Genomic DNA, 18,039 nt, shown 5'->3' on the forward strand with positions numbered 1-18,039 from the left:
GCTTAACAAATCTGACAATTGGTCTATGGATTCCACCTTACAAGACAAGATCACTTATCAGATATATTATATATAAAAACCAGTAAGCTTGAGTACAGTAGCAACCGCTTTCTTAACTCCAGCATCTTGCCATATTTAAATCAGAGACAGGGCAAATAAATGCATACACTGGATTCATGGATGCCAAACCTGCTATAGGAGTGACCACTGTACTGATCCAATGGTGTATTTAGTATAAAAATGCCAAAGTCTAATAGCTTCCTCTTCAAGCATATGGATCCATCCTGTAATGTGCTACCAAGTAGTAAATTATTCTAAAGCGGGCACTAATTTAAAATGAAAATCGGACTGCTTTTTAAACAATATTGCATACCTTACTGGAGGTCACATTTCCAATTTTAAGAGTAATATCTATACAAGTTTAAAAAGAGGTTATGGCACACAACAAACAAATTCCATGCACACTTTCTCAATAGAAGTTCTAGCCAAAATACTATAAAAGACTAGCATTACATTTTGGGTCCCAGGCCAGCATTGCTCATAGTCCCACGGCATAAACAATGCTCTCACATTTACCTTCCAATCTGCTAACTTTAGGCCATTAGACTGCCTGCCATAGTGATTTTTATATCTACATAAACTGCGTAGCATACATATACATTGCACAAGGGGAGGTACCACCAAATGTAAAACAGCAACTAGGGCTCAAACATATATGCCTCCATGCATTAATGTTTATTCCTCCAGAATTACTTACTCATCTTGGTTCAGTGGCAATATTCTCACCTGATTCAAACCCCAAGGACAATTTTAAAATTTTGTTCATGGGATATGGGCGTCACTGGCCAGGCCAGCATTTATTGCCTATCCCTAACTGCCCTTGGGAAGGTGGTGGTGGTGAGCTGCCTTCTCAAACTGCTGAATTGGAAGCGCAGAAGTTAGTTTCAAACTATGGGGAAACAAACTTGCATTCTGGCACATGTCTGCATCCTTTCATGCAACTCTAGATCAAATGACTGCCACAAGCATCAAGGCTTTCTGACATCACCATATTTGAATGTCAAAAACATGACAACGGTGTGCCAACCATGACATGGTTCCCCCTGAATACTTAAGTCAATCAGCTCAACTCTACAATGTGGAAGTTACCAATTACAAAAAATTCTACTGGTCCAACGTGCTTAATTTTAAGTTAAATGCATTCAACCACAAGGTGGCGCCAACCCCCCTAATTGTCACAATACTATATCCAGCTTTATTTATCTCTATATGGGTATATTCATATTACAACATATGGTGGTGAGCTTATGCGTCTTGCATACTAATCTGACATTAAAATAATTGTAAGTTCTTGGTGGTTACCACTGAATAGAAATTGAACTGGACTAGCCATATAAATACAGTGGTTACAAGAACAGGTCAGAGACTAGGAATCCTTCAGTAACTCACCTCCTGACTCCCCCAAAGCCTGTCCACCATCTACAAGGCACAAGTCAGGTGTGTGATGGAATACGTTCCAATTGCCTGGATGAGTGAAGCTCCAACAACACTCAAAAAGCTCAACACCATCCAGGACAAAGCAGCCCGCTTGATTGGCACCCTATCCACAAACTTCATTCACTCCCTCCACCACCAACAAACGCATTGTGGTAGCAGTGTGTACCATCTACAAGATGCACTGCAGCAACTCACCAACATATCTTTGGAACCTTCCAAAGCCTCAACTTCTACCACCTAAGACAAGAACAGTAGAAGCATGGGAACACTACCACTAGCAAGTTCCTCTCCAAGCCATACATCATCCTGACTTGGAACTATACCGTGGTTCCTTCACTATCTTGAAACTCCTTTCGTAACAGCACTGTGGGTGTACCTACACCACATCAACTGCAGCAGTTCAAGGCAGCAGCTCGCTATCAAGGGCAATTAGGGATGGGCAAAAAATGCTGGCCTTGCCAGTGGCGCCTACATCACTTGAAGGAACAAAAAATGTTAGCTCATTTTTCTATTTTCCTTTTTGCGCATCATGTGGCACGTGAATTCAGAAAAATAGTAGGAAAATAAATAATTTTTAAAGTGCAGTCACGGGGCTGGGGAGGGAAACATACTGTTTGCCCCCAGCCCCTTAACTAGAAAGTCAGTCAGAAACCAACCTTGAGGAAAATGTCTGTCGCGCAGCAATAACATAATGCGGGTGGCAACAAGGAAAGTGTGGGCCTGACTGGCTGGCAGCTCTTGTTGTCCCAGCAACATCAGAGCTCAATAGTGGGCGCTGCCAGGGCTACAGGCAAGTCCATGATGAAAACCCTAATGTATCTCAGACTCAGCTAAGTCAGAGGCACTGAGTGGGCAGGGATTGGGTACTTTATGGAAGAGGGCGCAGGGAAGGGAGTGCGAGTTTTGGAGTGCAGAATGGGAGTAAGGAAGGAGGTGCCATCTTGTAGGAGGACCAGCAAATTTGGGGAGTCAGGTGGTGAGTTACTCACTGCAGGATTCTTTGCCTCTGACCTGCTCTTGTAGTCACAGTATATATTATGGCTAATCCAGTTCAGTTTCTGGTCAATAGTAACCCCCAGATTGATAGTGGGGATTCAGCAATGGTAATGCCATTGAACGTCCAAGGAGCAATGGTTAGATATTCTCTTGTTGGAGATGGTCATTGCCCAGCACTTGTGTGACACGAATGTTACTTACCACTTGTCAGCCCAAGCCTGGTTATTGTCCAGGTCTTGCTACATGTGGACATGGACTGCTTCGGTATCTGAGGAGTCGCAAATGGTGCTGAACACTGTGCAATCATCAGCAAACATCCCCACTTCTGACCTTATGAAGAAAGGAAGGTAATTGATGAAGCAGCTGAAGGTGATTGGGCCTAGGACACTACCCTGAGGAACTCCTGCAGTGATGTCCTGGGATTGAAATGATTGATCTCCAACAACCACAGCCATCTTCCTTTGTGTTAGACATGGCTCCACCAGCAGAATTTTCTCCCTGATTCCCACTGACTCCAGTTTTGCTAGGGCTCCCTGATGCCATACTCAAAGGCTACTTTGATGTCAAGGCCATTTAGTTTCACCTCTTTCCCCTTCCTTCCTACCTTTTAAAGGAAAGGTTTTTTGAAGAACGGATTGCCCACTCCTGCCTGCTTGCCTAAACTAGTTGTGTTATGAGGTGGGCAGTGTAATATTGCGGTCAATTAGCTTGTAAACAAGCTCAACTGACCCCTAATTATTAATTTACATATGGCAGGCAGGCTGCCCATCCGCACACCACCACCCACCCCCCGACCTATTCAGGACAGCTCGGAGTTGGCTGAAAAGTTGGTAGGCTAGCCACCCCTCATATTTTATGTCCCCATCCTGTCCAAAACATGCTCAGCATAAAATCCAGCCCACTGTTATATAGTGAATATTATATTTGCTTAAAAATAGGCATACAATGTTCACTAGGGTGCTTACAAGTCAGTTGAGTTATTCTACCAAAAAATGCTGCATGTAAATTGTATCCTTCCATACTCATTATGCTCGTAAGGATAAGATTAGGTAAGCTGGGAGACGGGAAACAACAATCCAAAACTTAAAAAAGGTGAGAAAAGATCGACAAGTGATTTTAACAGGCTGAGTTTTAAGAAATATTCCCATTTTACACATGTTACACCTGCTCAGAGTAATGCAGTTCAAATTATTCTAGATGGACAATCAAATTGTATTTCCCTCAATGATGTATTTTAACTAGCTCTCAACTAGACTAATGGCAAGTGAACAACTGAGTATCAAATGTGAATACGAAAAACTGGAAGTCATCTGTCCCCATCTTTCAGGAATCATCAGTGGATTAATAAGAATAGTTGCAACAACAGTCTTGGCAGAACTCAACAGCCAGACTGTCATCAGCTTTATTTTACCCACCCTAAATCTCCAAGTAAAATTTGTATAAAATTTCTAGTCCTGGAGTAGTTCTGATTCACAATTTTGGAACAATGCAAAGTGTGAAAGACTAGCAAATTGCAAAAATCTCAGGCTATAACATTTTGAGATTTAATATATTCTGAGGAAATGTAACAGAGGAAAGGTACAAGCATGTAGAGGAAGTTAAAGTGAAACTAAAACTATAGACCAATATCAGAGCAAAACCTTAATGTATTTAGTTGTTTTTCTTGCTCTAATCTGTATCCTATATGGAAATATATAATGCAATACTTGAAACAGCACAGTTAGGAAAAAAGTGGGTCAATAGTTGTGTGACAGAGCTAATTCTGTCTTCATGCATACAGCTAGCCGTTATGGTTGGGTCTGCTGGGCACAAGGGTTTCCCATTTTGTATTTGAAACTATTAACATTTATTAACATAATTACTCAGGCCAACCCAACCAGTAGAAAAGCAAATATAAAAGAGACAAGTTGACAAGAAGAGAATGATGGGTACACCTAATTTCTTAAAGTCAATAGTATACAGCATGAATATCTGGATGAAGAGGTGAAAACAGTATAGTTGTATTGAAAAAACAAACTGTTTTAAAATTGGTGGATAAAATGGGTGAAGCTAAAATTTCCCAGCATAAAAAGGGAAAGATTTTCCTCTACACCACCATGTTTGTAAAAGCTCATTGGGGCAGAATCCCTCACTGCAAAATTAGAACATAAGCTGTTCATATTATTTCATTCATTGATTTCTGTAAAAAGGGTTTCTGCTGCACTGAACTTTGACATTCAGCACTAAAAAGGAAAATCCATCTTTCCCAAAGTGCTTCCCCCACAAGAAAGCTAGATTTTTAAAGAGCGGCAATATATTTTCAGTCATTCGTAAATCTACTGTGGAAGACTTCAGCTACTGGGACTGAGGTGACAAGTGCTCAGACTACAAATTTCACAAGCCCCTGCTGGAACTACAAACACAATTAAACTGAAATCGAACACTTCTGCACACACCATTTCCTTAATGCACCAGCATATTCAAAATCACAATCACATGAAATGCTCCCAACAGTAGTGACTAATAGAAGATGCAATATGTATGTCTGAAACAAGTGAAGTTTTAAAACTTCCACCCGAAACAAAAATCAGAATATGAAACCAGATGTATCATGTTATAAACAAACACAAGCATTAAAACAATACACTGATTGGGCTATACTTTTCACCTATACCTACAACCTCAAATTGCTATTTAAAACATGTTTTTTTTAAATATATACATGGCAATAGGTCTTCTCCAGAACTGACATACTGCTACTCCTAGAGCAACCAACCTGTAAGTTTAATTTAAAAAGAAATCACAACAGAACGCAAATCAATTTGAGGACCAGAGTGCACTTAAAGCTAAAATCCTTTGCTTGAAATGTCTTGAAATAAAATATTTTTCAACTCTGAATATTTAATTCAGCAAAAAAATAATTTTACTGCAATTCAGTCCACAAAAGCCACTCACATTCTTAAAGCTCACAAGTAGGACCTGGAATAAAATGTTCTGTAAGTTAGCATTACAGGGCCTTCCTTCAACATTGAATGGTAACCTGGACATATATATAAAACATGCAAAAACATTAAAATGCGGTATACTCTCTTTCAGGCTCACGTTTGTTACATTAGAGACAGCCATCTCACTGCTTCAACAGATTACCTATTAGAGATTACATTAAGTCTCTGCAACCATAAATCCTCTAAACATTTAGTACATCTTAAATCTGAGACTCGGCTACGTTCATTTAAGCATTTCAAAACATTTAAATAAAGACAAAAACCTCTCAGACCTTTTATTATATGAATAAAATCTGCCTTACAATTAGTGAATGAAGGAAGAAATCATGCCTTGACTCAAAAAAATTTAAATGTGATTAACTAGCCTAAATGGTCACTGGAGGAAAAAAATCCTTCGTTTTACATTACTTACCAGAGATGCTGTTCTGATTGTAGCAAAATGCTCTCGGTTCTTAAGGAGAGAGGCCTGACTATGGAGAGATGGTGTAGGCCGCAGATCAGGCCTGATGTCTTTCTGGCCTGCTTCATCCCTTATGAATACATGATCCTGCTGAAATGGGATAAAACAATATAACGTCAAACTGTGTGCTTTCCCTGCTGGATATCTGTCTATTACCTCTGCTTCTTTTGCAAGCACTGTATGAAATGCATAGTTAGCTGTACCAGTCACTGCAGCTGAACAGTGAGATGAATAACCAACACATTGCAGGAGAGGAGTCAGCTGATCAGTAGTGGGATGCTTCTTGAATCTCTGGCAGACCTTCAGCAGCAAAAATATTTTGCAACACTAAAGCTTATTTGATTATTTGAGCAAAAATTTATATTTTTAATATTTATTTAATGTTTTGACATTTAAATCAACATAAAACTGGCAACATAAGAAACGGCTGACAAATTATACATTTGTTATCTGCTTCAGTATGCAAACAAATTCTGTTATCACAAAGCAATTATAAAATAATATCAGTGCTTTTGGTGTAATTATTTTCAAACTACTGGTTTTTGATTTTAAATTGCATGTAGGCAAGTATCTTCCAGTCCTTATTGATAAGGAATATTATAGAATCGATGCACCTCGTCACCATTATTACAATTCTCCCCGAAATACTTAATTCAACTGACTGGATCCATAAGAAAAGCAAACAAAAGAACTAGAAACAAGTTTAATAAGCATCAGCAAAAATGTTTTTGCAGTACAAGCTTTCTGATAGAGGAAATAGTTGCCAAAGCTGACAATGGGAACTTGATATACAAAAAGTTTGTTTGAATGTTCACTATACTGAATTTTAAGAAACCCAAGATGACAAATGCCACAATTAGACTGAAATCTTCATGCAGTATTACATGCCATTTATGAGTGTATTTTAACTACAAAACTTTAAAAACAATTCGATTTTTAATTATTGTATAAAATTGAAATATTGAACACGTGTTATTGGATGTGGCTCAAAACTTATTGTCAACCACACTCTTGAAGCTTATTGATTTTTCCTGATTTAAGGAGTCCCCAACCCACCCAACAATTATCCCTGCACTCTTAATCAGCAAATTTGCTGGAATTGGATGGATGCTCTCACCGTCATTCTGCACCTACACAGCTAACTCCAGATAGATGCAAAGTAGCATTTCTCAGCCCATGTACCGCAACTCCAGATCTACCTTTGCGATCATACTTTAAATTATGTTCTGAACATAACCCCCAAAATTACAATCATTGTAAATAAAATTGAGGCAAATTTAAAAATTGAAGAACTCGCTGCATGAGGCACTTACTTAAATAACAAGAAAAACAGTTGCTCCAAACTTCGATTTGTATTTTGGATGCATGGAAATGGAAGTAACCATGCAACTCTATTTTTCACAACAGATTTAGAATAGCTTCGCAAAACAGAATTCAGAGAACTGAATTCCATAATTCCAACTACTGAAAGTATTGAGGGAGAAAATTATATACTTTATACTAGATAGGATTAATGTCTAATGAGGAGTTTTAATGTTAAATTTGGTTTTAATCATTTTAAGATTCATATTTCCTGCAATCAGTATTATTGATAAATGTATTGTTGCCACTTTAACATGGGAATACCATAAATGAATTTAACCCCATGGGAAAAGTTAGAATCCATTAAAATTCAATACCTGTGATAAATCTAGTAGAAGAATAACTTCAATTAGTATGACCAGTTTGGCATAGCACCAAATAGATTTTCTCAATATTTTTTGGGGCATTGCAAGTTGACTGTTTCAAAGAAAGTCATATTTGTAGGTTAAGGCAACATGCATATTTCAAAGCTAACCAGACTGGACAATTAGCCAAACTTTTTATCATAACTTTCCCTAACTCCCTTGTTCCATACGTTGCAAATTCAAGACAGCAGTGCAAACAAATAAAAGGAGTCAATATGCTTATATCTGTTCTCCTTTTAATGCAACTCATTGAATCAATAATAAAGTAATTACTACTTAAAACATGAAATCTTAACTTTTAAAAATCGTAATAATATAGCACTTAAGAAGGGGAAGGAGAAACGTGAGAAAGGGAGACCCATGGGTCATGGGGGAAAGCGGAGACAGGAGTGCAAGAAAGACAGATCAGAGTAAGAGACACGGTGGGAATAGCATGAGGAAGAGACATGACAGGAGAAGGAGGGGAGCAAGACAGAGACCCAGGAGGGAAGTGCAGAGTCAGAGATAGAATTGCTTGAGAAAGAAAGGCTGGGGCGAGAGAAAGATTGGCTCCATCAAGATCCTTTGGAATTCCAATTGTATTGTACATTGATAACCAAAAATACTTTTACATAAAACTACATAGATTTAGGTATCAGTAGTTCATTTTTAGTTTAGAAAGGCATTTCATCAGAAGGGTCAAAGTTATCATTTCACTAACTTCACTTAATTCTTCAACAGTGTCCACCACCCTTTGCATATTTTTAGCTTTGCTGTAACCTTTGTTGATTGGATTAATTACAAAGCAGTAATTTGAACGAAGTTAACTGCATAATAAACTGCATAGGAAAAGCTCAAGTTAGCCCATTAAAATCTGAAACCAATTAATTATACACATCTCAAATAAACAATTTTTTTTAAAAACAAATGGTATGCATCATTCTGAAATTGGTGGGTAGAGTTTACACACTGGGTGCAATCAGCAATCCAAGTGAAATTTGTGTCCGCTTTGAGAAGTCCGCTTCTTGATTTTCCCACACAAATTCATTGGCAGAGTGAGTGTTTGGTGCTATGCAAAGAGCACAATCATGCAACGTTTAAAAATAAAATTTATCAGTTTTTAAATTACAAGAGTGGTTTGATAGTTCAGCTGAAAATGAATTAGCCGTAAAAAAGCATTTACAATCATAGTGCCAATCTTGTGAGTAACCAGATTTTAAATTGAAAATGACTTAAATACACAGACTGATGTGCTAGTTATATTGGAGTACAGTAGACAGCTTCTTTGTAATATTTTACATTCAAAAGCTTTTAAAGCATACCCATGTCCACGTATCCAAGAAGCAGCTTAGTTAAAAATGAATTGCCTGGAAAGTCCACAAACGAGTGAAATTAGTGTAAACTCTTAATGGAGATTAATTCATCTTGAGGGTGTGGCAAGTTATTGGTCCCATATGTTTTTTTTAAAACTAGTGCAAAAGATTGCAGAAACTTGATCAGTGCTGATGTTAATTTGGACTTTAAATCCTTAATGTTACTCAGATTTTGGGCAAGCAATGCCAAAAAAATCAACATACTGGAGTGGAAATCCTAGCATCAGATGTGTTGACCACAACCAGGGTGACTTTCTGCAGGTTTTCTCCCATTTGCCCACCAGCCTAGGGTTCCACGGCTCTTACACTAAACTTTTAGTTGACGATTGGGCTAAGCCCCACTTTGGAATTTTATCCCTATGAGTTTACAAAAAACAGAATGGGTGATTGTGTTCTGTTGATCTGAAGTTATTTATATAAAGTTTAGAATAAATGTATTCTAGGTTTCCATAAAGCTTGACTTCTCGATGTTTCTGGTAAAGATCTAACAACTTTATTCTATACATTTGCAGAGCACTTCAGAGTGGCAACATTTCCATACATAATACTGCAAACCTACCTTTCTGTGGATGACGGAGACATTAGACTGCAAGGTGTTATCACCATCATGCATCATGGCGATCTCTGAGCTATCATCAAAGACTTCATGCAGACTGTTAACACTGCTATTCTGGCTGCCTGTGCTGATCGACATACTAGGAATGGACTGATTACTTCCCAGGCTATCTACTTTACTACCTAAGCCTGCACCATGCTCACTGTCCTGCAAGATAGAGGAAAGCAATGTTAGTGTAAGTAACCATGCATTAGTGCTATCATGCATTTAGAAATCACATGCACTGAATAGTATTTCTCATTATTACATGGAAGTTAAAACGTTAACTATCTGGTAATTCAAATAGGATTATGCAGTTAGAGCAAGTAAGCACAACCCAATCCACCAAGAGCCAAGAGGGATTGAATGTGAATAATGGTCAATTTGTAATAATCAGAGGTTTAAACATTATAGAGGACTGGAATCGGGGTTTCTGCAAGGTCAAAAAATTTTGGTGGATGCTTCCAGTGAAAAATTAGACACGGTTTGGGGTGGGGGAGCAGATAAAGGCCCATCATCTTCCATTAAAAAAGTGTCATCACTAAAGGGGAAGGAGAAAATGTATTTTTGCCAATTTACTTTATATATGTCCTACACCTCATTCACCTCAAACTGTTCCCTTCATCAGCATAGTGGCCATTGGTAGTTTACCCTCGTTTTATGCAACTCAAAATGTTTTGCAGATATAATCCAAAGATTAGAAGGATCTCTGTCATTATATTGCTCAATGCTTGAACGTTTTTAACCATCCAAGCTAGCGTAGCCCAAATAGTTGATATGCTCATTACACATGACTGAAATTTTTGTGACAACTGTACTGTCATTAAGGAGTCTTGCTTAAAAAGTAAACTTGTCCAATTGTACAGAAGTGCAAGAACCCAATCTTAAGGGTCAGCAGCCCTCATTTGGGGTGACAGTAAATCTACTATTAGTTTCAGTATTTGAAAGTGAGGAGGAGTAAATGAAAAAAAGGCTGAACAGCCACTTCTGATCAATAATCTGAAAACCTTAGTGGGAATAGCATATACGATTTCAGGTAAGAGTGGACTCAAGCTCAACAGAAATGCTCAAACAGGAGATGCCCATCGGTGGTCAGACCCTGTAGAATTTCAGCCTAGAATGTGCTCCTTAAGGAAAGAAAACTATGGTAGTGGGAGGAGAAAGGGATGCATTTTATAATCACTGCTGTTAATTGGCTGCAATAGTGTAAACTGAAAGGGCATTCAAATATCCAGTTTTGAACATCTGAACATTTATTGTAGTAACTTACAATATACACTAGGAAATCCATTAAAATATTGTCCTGTTTTGACAATATTAATAAAATATACTTCAAATGCATGCATGGTATAGCAGAGACACCTATGAGTTCACATTTCTAAGACAAAGGAAACTTTTAAACATTGGAAGCAGCATAGAGAAGAGCCATCAGGCTGAATCCTGGTATTAGCCTGTTCTTACGAAATTTTTTTCAACATTCAAAAAGAGGCACCCGAGAAGTATTCATTACAACAGGCTAGGAAAGGTAAATTTAAAATATTACTTTAAAATACATGGCAAGTAGGACAAGTGATTCAAACTAAGAGGCAAATTTAGATTGCAACGAGCACCTTCTTCACACAACGATGAACTGGAATGATTTCCTAGCCGTAGTGAAGGCAAATACTCCAGAATCACTTACTAAATAAATGGATGCTGCAATGCAGGTGGGGCAAGAGGAAGAAAGGGGTCTTTTGGGGTTTTTGAGTGGATGAATTAAGATGGGCCAACTGGTCTTTCATATTCATAATTATCTTATGACTATGTAAAAAAAACCAATTTAACTATATGCAATTCATTACCAATCTTAACAGATAACTTTCTAGAAGTTATTTAAAGGAGGGCGAGTTGAACAACATTGAATGCATTCGTACATAGCAGCTTTTAGAAATTTTGATTCAGGTACAGAAACATTTTTTTTTCAATAAAACTTCAAACAACACATTGATAACTATTCAAGTTTATTCCAAGTTAAGTAAAGAAATCTTTCCCCCTTGCTTGTCCTCTGACTCTGGACTCCACTTGGAAACATAACTTGTGCTAAGGTGTCTGATTTCATAGACTGATGATATTTGCCCAAGCAAATTTTCTTCATTTGAAAGGCTAAATGGTCTGTGGTGCTAAGACATTTGATCAGATAGGTGCAACACAGGTGAGACATATCTTTTTTCAGATGTCCACATAAATATAGATTCTGGCTTGGAACACTCAATAACAAATCAGCAGCTGATATTGTACCTAGATTTCCTGCACCAAAGAAGTTGAGACCAATTCAAGTATCCCCCACTATCTTCCCAGCTAAAACTTAAGGGTGAAACCTATTCTTTCTTGGTATACATGGCTTAGTACTATAGCAGTAAAATACCCACAGAACTATCAAGAATATAAAAACATTACATCCTCGGCACCCACTGTTCATTAGCCTCACCCTCAGTTTGCAAAACTGTGCATATGCATCCAATGCGTTGTAAATAAAAAGTACAACTCAAAAGTTTGACAATTCCTTTAGTCGCCAGTAGTCAGAATTTTGACATGCTGACACAATGCTGTCATGGAGCTCCTAAGATAGTTTCTCTGATAAGTGTACTTGAATAGTGCACTGATAAGGTACACAAGTCAGAAGGTCCTAGTTCATCTTTCCGAGTTAGGTGACTGACCTCAGCTGACATAGCACGTTGGTACTGAAATTGGCTTAAATGTCCATTGACGGAACAGGATGGGGGAATAGCAAAAAAGATCAGTAGATAGAGGTTCTAATGATTCCTGTGAAAAAGCATGCAGATCAGGCTCAGCTGTGATGCCCTTCATAAATATTGCTGCAACTCAGTGTTTTCAGTTTACAAATGAAGAATGACCATTTGAGTCAGTTACCAGAGAACTGCCGACAGGTCAGGAATGTGCAAAAGGAAGAAAATTAAAGAATGACTGCAAGGCAAAACATTTGGCTTCTTTACTCAGTTATTTAGATTTTAAGCTATCACTTTAGCCACCTAATTTATCTTACCTCCTCTTCCTCCTGTGATTCTGTTGTTGGTCCATTGCGAGTTTCTTGAAAAAGAATCTTTTTCATTTTTCTATATTGAAGATTATCCAGTTCTCGAACGGCATCTTTTGTTCTTGCAATAAGGTCACAAAGAACTCTTTGTGGATGCTCCCGGCGAACAAAATCATGCTGAAAAGACAGACATAGCAAATTATCAATGTTCAGAAGTCAAATCAAAATCTGTGCATGCTGATTATCTATATTATCTATTGAATATAAGAGAATATAACGCTGGAAAAAAGACCAGTTTACGAAGCAAGCACTTGTGCGGTGTAAATGATAATGGTATTGTGATTTGTACACCAAAGTAATCTCAATGTAACTAAGCAACTGAACACATTTTCAATGTTTGTGTCAGGATTTTTATTCTCATTAAGCATCCCTGAGATATTCTTCATGGACTATACGGTAGATTTCCAGAAATGTGTACTTTCCAGCCAGTGCTAGGAGCAAATTATCCAGCAAGACTGTTATTAGAATACTTATGGACTCATGTAGGTTACCTGTATGCATTCCTGAAGAGGATGTTTGGACAACCTATCCATGCTAGAAATGCACCATTCCATTCTCCAAAATCGAAAACATGAACCAGAATGTTAACACTATATAAAATCTGTACATGTCCCATGCAAACAGGAAATTTAAATTCATCAGCCCATTAGCACTTAAGAATATTTTGAGATTCGTCAGTTACATTCTTTCCAGCATCAAGTCAGATCATTTTCCATGTTTATTAATTCCAAAATTGACTACTTGTGTGGTTTGAGAGAGAAAGGACAAATAGTTTAGCAGTTAGCCTCATCTATCGAATTTAGATTCTTATTTTCCAAGTAACATGTGACCTCATTTTTCATGTAATACCTCAATTAGATCCAGGCACAAGAGGTTGCAGGATATATACAGAGAATTCAAAAATAACAAAAAGAAAATGAAGAACATCGCAGGACAGCAGGCAGATGATTGTTTGGTGAGTAATGGTTTTATTTTTCTCTAAGCTAGGGAAGTGAGTTAAACTCAGCTAATAATTAAGATAATAGCAAGTTATAGTTAATAACTTGAAACTAGAGAACTATATAAAAATTAGTTAATAACAAAAATCTAAAATAATTGATAACCAAAAGTCTAAGTTTATTCTTGGTAACGGTCACAGAATCATAGAATTGTTACAGCGGAGAAGTCTATTTGTTCATCGTGTCTGCACCGAATGTTTGTTGGCAGTGCAATATTTAAGGCACAGCAGGGTCGATCCCATTGAATATGTATTCTGTCCTGGGTAGGAATTCCAGGATGTTTCTCGTGTCCAGGACAACCACATGTGCAGGAAGTGCTATCAGCTGGAGGAGTTTGAACTCTGGATTTCAGAAATTGAGCATCAACTGGTGCCACTGTCGTGCATGAGGCTATAGCCATTTAGTTTTTGAAAATATGATTTTTCAACTTTCAACTGACTGGAAATTTTGCAATTTGAACTGAGACAGAGCAAACTACTTAAAAAAAAGCAAAACCACATTCCAAGGTGAAGGTGAGAAACAAACAAATTATCCTCAGGGGAGTGTGAAGAGAGCTACAGACATTTCCTATAATCCAAATACCCAATGAAACTCCTAACTGTCTAAGGAAGAGACATAAAAAAAAAGCAAAGTACTGGATTTTGAATCAACGGCTGCCATGGACAGACACACGCGAAACCTCTTGGAAATACACAATGGGTAAAGTATTTTGAGGCAAGGCTGCCCAGACACAAGAGAGCGATTCTAAGTATCAAGGAGGTCTTTGGCAGAGGGAACAGGCTGAAGGCAACACGCTCCTCTTCTCTCTTTTAGAATATGAGTACCGCCTGGTTCATGAAGCCAATTCTACCAGAAACCTACCAGCAAACAGAGATCTCATAATAACTACAACATCTTCTACATCTGACCGCATCCTAGAAATCAGCTAATCCAAATCTGCCACAGTGTTTAAAAATTTGAGTCTGAAAGAGGGAGGACGCATATTTTTACTTTTTTTATTGAACTGTAATTCCCCTTATTTCTGATACCTGTGTGTGTGAGATTTTGTGTATTTGCAGGCCCAAATGATTGCATGAGGGTCGAATGCTTGAGGTTCTGTTTTTGTTATTTTCCTCGGATACGGTGGTTAATAATTTTGCTCTTTGACTCAAGGAAACATTGTTTGATTGGCTCCTTATTGCTCACAACTGAAAGAGTTAAATGTTTTCTGATTTGGAAAAGGCATATCCTCATAACAAAGGTTTAAGTTTCTTTTTCGTGACCAAACAAGGAGGTTGAATAGAGGAGAGCCAGTTCACCTCTCCTCGCCTGGTCGTGGCGAAATTGGGGGCACATGTCCAGATTTTGTCCAACAATGGTCCCTGCTGTTGCTGAGTAAGCTGACAGACAAAGCCCACAAGGTTTACTGCTTCTTGCCCAAGGAAAGTGCAACAAGCTATGAAGCAGCAAAAAAGGGCTATTTTAAGTGTGTACCAGTTGGTGCCGGAGGTGTACCGTCAGAAATTCTGTAACCTCAGGAAGTGGCCTAACCAGACGTAGCTGGAATTTAAACGGCTTAAGCAGCTCGCTTCTGACCGGTGGGTATGGGCGCTTTGTGAAATAATTCTGCTCAAGGAGTTGAAAAACTCCAATACTCTTCCTGATAGGAACTCACAGGGGAAGTGTATAACAGGGACTAGACAGGCAGCAATCTTGGCTTATGATTATCAGCTTGTCCACAAACCTTCATCTCAAAGGAAATGCTTCCCTAGTCACTCCCAACCAACTTGAGAAGGATAGAAAGCGGGAGAGAGAGGAAATTGAGCACCTATGGGAGAAAAGGGACAGCTGGAAAAACAGGGAGCCCTCCTCAGGCCAGAAAAGATGACACTGAAAAGAGGAAAGAGGCCAAGAAACCTGGGTGCTTTAACTGCCATAAGGCAGGACACCTCCGCGCTAACTGATGGAGGTTACAGGAAAAACCCACGGGAATTGTTGGGGTGCACAAAACCCTGCACAGAAAATTGGAGGCAGACAGAGAGGATAGCAGACCAGGCTATAGCTCTGACTGCAGCAGCAAATCCCTCTAGATGCACTGCTGAGAGTGCCGGTGAATTTTTAAAAATCGCAAAGTTACAAGGATTTTGTACCAGAAGGAAGAGTAGCCATGTTTCCCCAGAGCGAGACGAGTAAGCCTATAGTGATACTGAGGAATACAGGGGCCAGCCACACTGTACTGCTGTGAAAAGGCATGACTTTTCCACCCGAAAGTGAAGTACCAAGGTGTTGGTAAGGGCATTAAAAGAGGGTACATGCCCACCCCCTTATACCAGCTCCTGGAGGGCAACCTTGTGTAAGGACCAGTGACTGTGGGAATCATCTCTAGTTTGTCTGTGGACAGGACTGACTTGCTCCTTGGCAATGACCTGGCTGGATCAAAAGTGATAGCACATCCAGTAGTCTCAGATAAGCCAACCGAGGTCAGGGAGACAGAACAGCTGCAGGAGAAAGTGCCTGGCATTTTGACTGATCGTGGGGGGTAACGTGATCCATGGCTGGACAAACTCCATCAAAGGCTGAAATGCACTGCAGACAGATGACCGTATTGTCTGGTTATCCGAGATTTTTTAGGAGTCTAGAGGACCCTAAGGAGGTAATAACTAGGTCTTTCTTGGTTGTGGCTCAGCGAACTGACCCATGTTAAAAAGGTCAGATCAGGCTGTACAAACTGAAGCCGCGGCAGAGGAAATCCCCAAATGCCACAACATTAAAAAGTGATGCTGATGAGAAAGTGGAGGTCCCCTCACACACCTGAAAGTGAACATTGATCCACCAGGTAGTGGTGCCGCTGAGGTACCATGTGGAAATATTAAGGCTAGCACATGAAATCCTGATGGCTGGCATGTTGGCATACGAAAAACCCAAGCCTGCATCAGCCAGCATTTTTACACACCTCCACAAGGATTTAGCAAGGTTTTGCAGAACCTGCCACATCGAGATCCAGTCGGATCAGGGCTCAAATTTCACATCCCTATTATTCCAGGAAATCATGAGAAACCTGGGCATGACCCAGCTGACATCCTTAGTGTATCACCCGCAGTCATATGGGGAGCTAGAATGGTACCCCCAGACCCTAAAAACAATGACCAGGGCATACTGCCATACATACCCCCATGACTGGGATAAAAAACTAGGTTTCCTTCTGCTTGCTATCAGAGGCTTATCCGAGTCCACCAGTTTTACTCTGTATTGGTTTACGGACACCAACTGAGAGGTCCTCCGAAAGTAATCAAGGAGAGATTTTTACAACAGAAGGAGGAAGTCTCCATGTTAGACTATGTAACCATGTTAAAATCTTCCAAATGGCTATGGGAAAACAGGAGACCAGGGCCCAAACCTTCCAGCCCGAAGACTATGTGCTAGTGCTCCTACCAATACTGGATGAACCCCTAAAAATGTCAGGTTCAGTGGCCTATACAAACTAGTGAAAAGGCTAGAGGAGTTAAACTATCTAACTGACAACAGGAAAAAGCAAAGGCTCTGTCGTGTTAACATGATAAAACAACAGCACAACTGAGAAGGGGGCAGGCAGTAACAGTCTGTGCAATAACAACAGACCTGGACGATGAGAGGAACAGAGGGGATGAATTGGAGGAAGACACAGATGAGGCCCACATTGAACCCCCTTACTGTCCAGCTAGCCAACAGAAATTTTAGCAAAATTGGACATCATATTTACCCACCTAAATGCAGAACAGCGAGGAGACCTGACAAGGCTGCTCACTGCATTTAACAACATTTGTAGAGACAAGACAGGCTGCACCACTTAAGCTCCGCATGATATGGATGTGGGATCAAGGCAACATCCCTGCTGTTTAGGTCCAGAAAAGCTGGCCCAGATCTGGGAGGATTTTACATACTGGAGTACCAACTAATACAGCCTAGCAGCAGAAGCTGGAGCTCCCCAGTTGGGCTCATGCCCAAACTGGACAGCTCCACAAGACTCTGCATTGGCTACCAGAAGGTTAATGCAGCGACCAGAGCAGACTCCCACCTGGAAGACTGCATAGATAGGGTGGGTAACACAGCCTACGTTACAAAAATAGATTTACTCAAGGGATAATGACTCCCTTGACCACTCATGTGAAGGAAATCTCCACCTTCGTGTCTCTGGATGCATAATGCTCTTGTCAAGTCTTGCCCTTGCACTCAAGTGCCCCAAGCCACCTTTCAAAGAATGATGAACCAGGTAGTGACAGACTTATCCAATTGTATAGTGTACCTATATGACCACCTAGTATACAGTGAAATTTGGGAAATTCATTGGAGCAACTGGAAGCCCTCTTCCAGAAATTAG

General features: G+C 39.4%; 1 protein-coding gene across 1 annotated transcript in view; it reads right to left on the reverse strand.

Annotated features, from left to right (window-relative positions):
- Positions 1–18,039, reverse strand: part of taok3a (TAO kinase 3a) — a 108,920-nt gene that overhangs the window by 9,939 nt on the left and 80,942 nt on the right. Inside the window, exons 12-15 of the mRNA XM_041203056.1 lie at positions 12,655–12,822; positions 9,576–9,779; positions 5,890–6,027; positions 1,693–1,734 (exon numbers count right to left, since the gene is read on the reverse strand). Coding sequence (XP_041058990.1) covers positions 1,693–1,734; positions 5,890–6,027; positions 9,576–9,779; positions 12,655–12,822 — 552 coding nt within the window. The remainder of the gene's footprint in view (positions 1–1,692; positions 1,735–5,889; positions 6,028–9,575; positions 9,780–12,654; positions 12,823–18,039) is intronic.

This window comes from Carcharodon carcharias, chromosome 13 (assembly GCF_017639515.1).
Source record: "Carcharodon carcharias isolate sCarCar2 chromosome 13, sCarCar2.pri, whole genome shotgun sequence".
Lineage (NCBI taxonomy): Eukaryota > Metazoa > Chordata > Chondrichthyes > Lamniformes > Lamnidae > Carcharodon > Carcharodon carcharias.